Source organism: Protobothrops mucrosquamatus, unplaced genomic scaffold (assembly GCF_001527695.2).
Source record: "Protobothrops mucrosquamatus isolate PMUCROS unplaced genomic scaffold, P.Mucros_1.0 scaffold_257, whole genome shotgun sequence".
NCBI classification, from domain to species: domain Eukaryota; kingdom Metazoa; phylum Chordata; class Lepidosauria; order Squamata; family Viperidae; genus Protobothrops; species Protobothrops mucrosquamatus.
In genome coordinates, this window is record NW_015386333.1 from 4,479,663 (window position 1) to 4,488,576 (window position 8,914).

The 8,914-nt window shown below is 38.6% G+C and overlaps 1 protein-coding gene across 1 annotated transcript in view; it reads left to right on the forward strand.

Moving 5' to 3' along the window:
* Nucleotides 1–1,126: 1,126 nt before the first annotated feature.
* The window catches only part of CNTNAP1 (contactin associated protein 1), a 98,700-nt gene continuing 90,912 nt past the window's right edge, over nt 1,127–8,914 (forward strand). Inside the window, exons 1-3 of the mRNA XM_015831529.1 lie at nt 1,127–1,202; nt 2,901–3,002; nt 4,355–4,548. Of these exons, the coding sequence (XP_015687015.1) occupies nt 1,127–1,202; nt 2,901–3,002; nt 4,355–4,548 (372 nt within the window). The remainder of the gene's footprint in view (nt 1,203–2,900; nt 3,003–4,354; nt 4,549–8,914) is intronic.

An 8,914-nucleotide genomic window follows, 5' to 3' on the forward strand; every position in this document is an offset into this window, starting at 1 on the left:
CACAATCTATTTTATTAATTTAATTTGTTCCCCACCTTTATTATTCTTACAAATAAACTCAAGATGGTGAACACTTCTTCCTCCTTATATTTTTCCCACAACAACTCTGTGAGGTGGTTTGGGCTGAGAGTGACTGGTCCAGAGTCACCCAGCTTATATCTAAGATGGGACTGAAATTCATAGACTCCTACTTTCTAGCCTGGTGCCATAACCACTAGGCCAAATTGGCTCTATATACCATCCTGAGCAATTCTCCAAAAGGCAGGAAAAAACAATGAAGATTTGTTTCTTATGAGAGGTCCTGGAACAAAGGGAAATTATGTAGTCTAACTGTTGCTTTCTTGCTTTTTGTAATCTGCCTTTGCACGAGGGAAATCTCATGCAAGTGTAGGAAACGTGTACATGGATGGGATGTACTGAAGAAGGGAATAAGGGTGTGTACAGGAATGATTGATGTCTTTCTTATGATATAATGGCTCTGTTGTCTGATTTTCACTGGCTAACAAAGTTTATAAAGCAATGCTACCAACTTTCTAAGGCGTGGCACTTCTGGACGTAACTCTGCCAGCGTTCCAGATTGTTGGCCGCCCAGCTGCTTAATTTGATCAAATAAAGTGCTGCTCGATCAAGAAGTCTCTGCTTGGGTTATCTGATTAGACTGATATGATATCTCAAATTCAAGTAAGGGACTGAGACCTTACACTTATATAGAAGGTTTCCAGTTTTCCACATAACACTCTGCTTCCAAATATAATACTGTATTGACTGGAATCATGATAATCAAAATGCCACTTACTGGGAGGTCATTAATCTCAGCACCCTACCCAAAAGCTGGGAAAGTTTAATTTTGTGGAGAAAAATGGCAGAATAGCCCTTACAAACTTGTTGGAAGACAATGTTCACGAAGAGCGCTTCTGAGCCACCGCAGAGTGCTCTTAATTCTAGCTAGCAAAAACTACTTCCCCAGGTACCCCCTTGGGAGGTATACGCAGGCGCACCACCGCAGTGGAGCGCGCGTCTGACTGCTCCGGGCAGCAGGCGGCGGCTGGCGGAGAACACGTGGGTCGGCGGCCAGGCGGCCGGGCGTCGGAGAGAGTAGCGAGTCGTGCGGTGTTGCAGCTCCAGCATGGGTGGCAGCCGGCAGTTTTTAGTGATGCTCTTCGCGGCTTGCCTGCATCTCTACAACTGCAGCTGGTTTAAGCGTGAGTGTCCCGGGACCAAGCGCGTCTGCTTTTAGCTGCATTGCGGCGGCAACAAGGGTCGGGCTGGGAGGAAAGGAAGAAATATTGCGGTGGGGAAGGGTGAGCCTCAGGCATCTGTCCCTAGCACAGGGGTGACTGCGGCGCATTTGAAGCAGGTGGGGATTTTGCTTTTGCACCAACTGTGGGGATGCTCCTCAGAGACCTTGCTCCCCTAGGTTGCTGAAGGGACCCGAAATACGGTTCAGGCTCCCCTTGAAGAACGTATAGCTTCCTCCCTCTTCTGCCGAAGAAGTAGGCAAGGAGTCTGATCTCGGGGCGGGGAAATGGGTGGATGTGGGGAGTATTCCTGATTGCTGACCTGGTGGGGCTCAGGGTTGAGGCTGACATTCTGGTCAACCATTAGGAAAGGCCTGAGGCTTTTACACCTTGGCCTCTCCCGTGCGAATAGAAACCAATAAAAGGTGTGCCTCAACATTCCAGGGATGGTTTGCAGGGCACCAGGGTTTATATTGGTTTGCCCTCACCCTTCTCTTTTACATCAACTCCAGGCTCTTTGCAGCAAGTGACGACTGTCAAATGTGTGGGGCTATAATTTCCATCACCTGTGCTAGTTATGGAGAATGGTACTTGCAATGTTAGCTGTAGTCCCAAAATATCTTGGTTTGGGAAAGAGTGCTGTGAATTCTTTATCAATATTAGTTACAAAGGATCTTGTAAAACATTAGGCCTATTCTGGAGCTCTAGTTGGCAGCTTCCCTTTCCCATCCTCTTCCTATTTGCCCAAGCTCTGCAAAATGGTAAGCATTCCTGGACCATTTCTTTTCTTCCCTTCACTAAGCATCCTATGTAGATACTTCTGTTGACTTTGCATTACTTCACTTTCAAGGCATTTGTTGGAAGAAGGAGAGTTCTGTGCCAGTTTTTGCAGAGGAGGACTTGATTCTACGCAGTTCAAGCAAATTTCTAGAGTGTGGGTGAAGGATCAGATGGCCACCTATTTGTGTCCTTCATTTACTGTTTGAACCCCTCATATATGTCAATCTGCCATTATTCTCTTTCTCTCTCTGTGATAACACCTTGCTACCTCCTTTTCTGATGTCTCATAGATAGGCAGGAGGGAGGGATGAGAAAAGAATTCCTCATTTTGCTCTCCCGCAGATAAAGGCAAGAGCAGAGCCTGCAAGGGCGTGTCAGCCACTCTCTGCAGTAGGAGAGGACGAGGGAAAACAACCAGGAGAAGAGGGAGGGAGGGAGGGAGCGATGGACAGCACAGGTACTGGATAATTTCAGCCTGCTGTTATATTTGTGTTGTTTCACCATCACTGACAGACATAAACCTTTGCTTTCACACCAAATTACTTTGGTTTTCTTCCCACTGATTTCTAGAAAAAGTATTATATGGGGCATGCTTCATTCTTGAGGAAATCTATATTGCGTAATGCAATGTAATGACAGACTAAAAAGTAAGTCTCCTTCAAGTTGTGCTTGACACCTACTGATTTCATGGATACATTTATGTACTTTTCTTGGCAGCAGTATGGGAGTGGAGCCTATGGCCACTTTCTGGAATTTTTTTTTTTACTTCCCAATCTTGCCTGCAGCTTGGTTTTCTTGGTTAGATCCAAATACTCACCACCCTCAACCTAATTGGCTCCTGGCTTGGCCAGAAAGATGAATTATTCCCATTTTCCTCTGTAGGTCGCTGTGATTATGAATTGGTTGGGCCTCTCTATGTTTGGAATCTTGGTGCATCCTCTCAGTCTAGCATCTTCCGTGCTGCTACATTTGCTCGGATTTATGGTAAGTTAAACATAAATAGGCAGAAATCCTGCCTCTCCCACCCCCCTAATTCTCTCTAGTTTAACATTGCTATAATATACAGCTAAATTAATTCTGTATTACAAATTTCAAAAAGTTCAAAGGAGATTCCCAAGCAAAACATGATGATATAATTTATCCTTCTATTTTCATGTATGTGCAAAAGTCAAAGATCCACATAGTGAAGCACCATAATAAGACAAAAATCTAATCTTTTAGGATTGAGGGCTTTCAATATCAATTTCCTAGCAGTTGTTTTCTAGCTACTTTTGCTTTGCTTCTTCTGATAGCAGGAATAACTAAACAAATCAGGAAGCCTCCATCTCTGAATTATTATATTTTAGCATTATTTCTAGATTGAGCTGTATGGCTGTTCTTTTTTTTTTGTGCCTTCAGATCAGTGTGGACTTCTGGCAGCTGCCCATATAAATCCTTCCAGTTTTTTTGGCAAGATTTCAGAAGTGGTTTGCTATTGCATCCTTCCTAGAATTGAGAGAGAGTGACTGACCCAAGGTCACCCAGCTTGCTTTGTGTCTAAGGCAGGGCTAGAATTCATGATCTAGACAGATGCCTTAACTACTACACTAAACTGGTTCCACTGTTTTCCTAGCAAGCCTGAATTGGGAACCAAGGACAACCCCTTTGCAAATCTGCCTTGTGAGGAGACATGAATCAGGCATCATGGTCTAGAATTAATGAAAAACAAACCATGGATAAAAGTTCTCTGGTTTGGTTAGTTGCTTTGCTTACAGCAGGAGTAGTCAAGCAGAAGATACCAGCATACTTGATCAATCATTGTGATTGCTTGTTATTGACCCAGAACTCCAGACAACAACTGATTCACTTTGTGGCCATGACTCTCTATACCTTTTCCAGAACCTGATGGGGTTAAGACAATGGTGCCTTTGACATCATTCATTGTGGATATTGATGACTTTGGCACTTTACTATACACCATACTTCCATGGCACCTGGTAGAAATCCAGGAAGGTCCTTCCAAACTTTCCCCCATCCTCTGTTTGCTTGCTGGACTAGGTGGACACAATTATCTGAAATTTTTTTAGAGGAAAAGAAAGAATTAAATATAATATATTTTTTCATTGGTCTCTCATACATTATTTGTGCTGCTAATCAGGGAAGTAGGATTTGGTGTTTTCTCTGAGCTCTTTTAGATAAGGGGATATTGTGTTGATGAGTAATTCTTTAGAATGCACAGACTAATGGCAAAGAGTTTAGAATGGCAGCATATATGTACTATATCAGGAATATAGCCTTTTCTACTTCTATCCCAAGCTGTTTCCTCTATATCTCTCTATTCATATTATGTTGTACAGGTGCGGGTGGTTGGTCACCAGATCCTCAAGACAAGCATCCGTGGCTCCAGATTGATCTGACAAGGAAAGCACATATAAAAACCATTGCTACTCAGGGGACCTTCAATACCTACAATTGGGTGACACGCTACATTGTCCTCTATGGTGATCATCCCAGCAATTGGAAACCTTATTTCCAACAGGGGAGCAATTGGGTAAGAGAGAATTTGTGACTTCTGCCCTCAGATGGAGAAAGGAGTGCTAGCATGCAGTATAACTGGCCAATTCCATATATTCCTGCATATATTTATATATACATTTATTCATCATCTGTTTCAAGCAGGGATGTAATCCTGATTTGAACTGGATGCCATCAGAAATATTCTGTGGTCCTCCAGGGTAAAATGATATTCCATCATGACTGACTGAAAATCTGGATTTGACTAAAGTTTCAGGAGCAGTAATTCTGATGAGCTTTGGTAGAGTGTTATGTTTTTTATACCCTTCTAATTTCTTACCTTCCCATACATTTGTTTTAGTCATTTTCTTAAAAATCTTTTACTTATTGTACCTTTCATTTATTGTGGCTGCTATCTCTTGTTTGCGAGTGTCACTTCCCTGTCTTGTTTTGGTCCTGCCATGTTTTTTTTAACCATGTTAAAACATTTTTTCTATTCTGCTTTGTTCTGCTTTTTAAAATGTTAGCAATTTTATTATAATCAGATCTACTAAGCTGACTCAGTGGGGTCTTTTTGTCGCACATGGGTCAAATATTTGGTTTCTAATAAGGTGTGAATTTAATTTGACACATGCTAACATTATATTATGATAGAATGTATATAATCGATCTTGTTAATATCATAAAATGTGTTGTTTTTTCACTACCTGAAGATATAAAAACTAATAACCTGTATGTATCTGAGATTACAATTCCCATTATTTCTTTTACGTAGCCACTCATAGTGACTGTGCAAAACTTAATCTTGCAGGAAGTGGCATGCAAATTGTACAAGCATTTAAAATTAATTCAAGAAAAAAGTCACTTAATTTTCCTGTTAATCTAAACTATATTTTATAGTTAATCCAGTGCTTTTCTAGTAAGTCATGCTACAGTGTAATACTGTGGTTAGGTTATGAACCTAAAATAAGAGAGATCCAGGGTCAAGTTGAGATTCCATCACAGCAGTCTATATTTCTTAGCCAATTTTTTCACAGGATTGTTACGAAAATAAATTGGAAGAGGAAGCATTAGCCCTGCCACTTGTTGATATAAATCATCAAGTGATATACAATTTGAGACAGTTAAGCTTAACATTTTTATTTTGTTTCAGACTCTCCTTCCAGGTTCTATTCAATAAAGTGGCTGTACCAGACTGATCGTAACCTGCCTTTCTGTTTCCAGAATGAGATTCTAGAATCTAGCTTAATGCCACATAGAACAAGAGTAGACAATTTTTTGTGTTTGAGACTGCATGTTTTGTTTTAATAATAGTTTGTGTTAAAATTTAAAATTACAAAGATAAAAAACTAATGCAAACTAAGGAAAATATAAGCAATAAAAAAACAAAGTGCAAAAAAGAGAAAAAAGAAGGGGAGGCATTTCCTCATCACATATCTTTTATCTACTACCAAATAATAAAACTTCATCTTTCATTTTTAATTAATAAAATCCATTAAGAACTACTAGAAATAACTATAACGATAACGATATACTGGTAGTCCTTGACTTATGACAGTGATTGAGCCACAAATTATAGTTATGTTGGTGATCAAGCGGCTGTGACTGATTTTATGAATTTTGTGACAGTTAAGTGAACAATACAGTCATTAAGTGAGCCCATTGTCTGTTTCTTGCTGCAAATTGGAGGTAATGCCAGTTTTCCAGCAAAAAAAAAGACATAAATTGCAGTCACATGACATGGGATGCTGCCAATAGCTGCAAATGCAGGCCAGTTGCTAAGTGCTAAAATGCAATCATGTGACTGGGGGTGCGTGCTGGAACTTCGAATCTGAGTCACAAGTACCATTTTTTAGTTTTGTTTTAACTGCAATGGTTGTTAAGTGATCGTTTTGTAAATCAAAGACTACCTATACATACTTTAAACCAGTAAATCAATTTCATAATTCTTTACACAATATCTTGTCATTTTTTCTAAAACTGGAAAGGAAAAAACCCATAACTATAAACAATTTTTTAAAACCTCATTATTGAAACTTAATTAAGAAAAAATGATTGAGAACTACTAGAAACAACAAATTGAAAATATTAATCTTTAATGATGTCCCACAAATTAACATCTTATCATCTTTCTTAATCTTTTCTCAATTATGATATACTTATCACTTTCACCCAATACACAAAGCTTTGTTTTCCCACTATTTTATCTATAAACAAATCATTCAGTCCTGCAGTCAGACTGCAAGTTTCAAAATTATTTTTTTCATCCTCTGAAGGGTGCAAAGACATGGGAATGAGGTAATGTCACTGTAAGGTTGGGTTCTCCTCCATTTTACATATTTATTTCCTTCCTCGGTATATTAGGAACATTAGAGGATTTATAGTCCTATTTTTAATGGGTAAAAATTGGTAAAACCTGACTCTTTGATTTAAAAGTCAGCCTATTAGTCTGAAAAAAATGGAGCTTATAATTCATACAGTTATTTTATATGACATGTTACCACTATTTTGAAGCCACTGGCAATAGGCAGTACTAAAATTGAATACACATTTCTAACGTCATCTATTCTACAGAGATTTTTATCATGTAATATTAACATTGGGACTTTCATTGCTTATGTTTACAATCCTTTGTCACTTGCTACTCTCTCTTCCTTTTTTCTCATGATCCATTCTTAGCTTTGCATTACCCAACAGAATATTAATCTGATTTAGGAGATCAAATGCTGTTTTCTTTGGATGACGCTAAGTTGATCTGTTGACAAGTGTATCTCACTTCATTCTGGAAGTTTCTATAAATGTGAAGGCTGTTACTTCTCTGAATTTTTTTGCTAATTTTCCTTTTAGTAACTGAGTATGATAAATCCTTCTGATCGTATAATTTAATTTTGCTAAATTAAACAATCCATGATTGTTACTGAAGTGGAATCATCAGACCTGCCCCACTCTATACAAAGAAAGACCCTCGACTCCATTAGGTTGAAGCAAAAGGTTCTTTTACTAAAGGTGTTGGTTGCAGTGAAGTCAGTCTAACTCTAAGGTTTTCCCACATGAAAAAGATACAAAAAAATTTCCCTTCTCCCCTCTCTCCCTATGACCAGTCTGTGTTTTGCCAGTCGGAGCTCACCAAGATGTTATGAGAGCACAGAGATGTTGTGGGTAATTCCTTTCTCAGGGTGCATGGCCTTGGTGGCTCTGGTACAAACCGGTTCTGAGCTTCATCACTTGTCATCCCCCCTCCCTATTTCCCATCATATACACAATCATATTGTCCATTTGTCCCCTTCCCCCTCTCCCTCCAGTCTTTGATGGCAGGAACTGGCAGAACCTGACATAGAGTTTCTTAAAATCAGTCTAGTGGTAAGTTTCTTTCAAAAGTTATAACTCAGATGTATAAATGTCAAACATTAATTGTAACAGGCTGCACTTATGGCATGGATAGGCTTTGCTTTATAACTGAATAGAATGGATCTTCCTGTGAGAGAAGAAACTTTAAAGGTTGTGGATAATGGAAGTTGATTGTAATGTGAGTAAAATGATGCTTCATTGCAAACTGCAAATGCTTTTAATGTGCGGTATTGCCTGTTAATAGAGATTATCAAAACCTCCCTATTTAGCTACTGTGTTTTAAAAACATAACTATAATTTATTTTATTTTATTTAAAACTTTTATATAGCCAGTATATTATGTCTCCTATGATCGGGGCCTTGACAAGGCAAAGAGGCTTGTGTGGGTGGTCACATAGCAAGAAGAATTGATGGCAGGCAGACCAAGGCAATCATAGAATGGATCCCACTTGAAAAAAACATCCACGAAAGAGCCCTAAAACAAGATGGATCAATGATATCAGCAAGTATTGTGGGCCCAATTGGCAAAAGGAAGCTCAGGACCGCATTGGTTGGAAACATGCGTGAGAGGCCTTCATCCTGCAGTGGATAGACAATGGCTAAAATTGATGATGATGATGATATTATATAGCTTGTAAGATTATCCATGCTTGTAATATTGAGATACCTGGAAAAATAATCTATAATAACTATGACTTCCAAGTTCATAAATAATACTTTTATTTGTTATCTAAGATACATGTTTGATTATCAGTGGGTTTTTTTAACTGACAATTATTTTTTTTAGCAAAAATCTTAGCCAATTACAAATATTTTAAAACATGGATTTTACTATCAAAACTCTAGTGTTGTATGTTCTCTGTTTTTTTTTTTATAAAAACTTTTTTTATTTATTTTATTTGTTTATTTATTTGTTTGAATTTTTATCCCGCCCTTCTCCTTACGGACTCAGGGCGGCTGACAGCCTGGTAAAACAGATACAAAGATAAAAATACCCACTTTAAAACCTAATTAAAATGAAATATTTGATGTGTCCTGTGTCAATTTAAAATTAT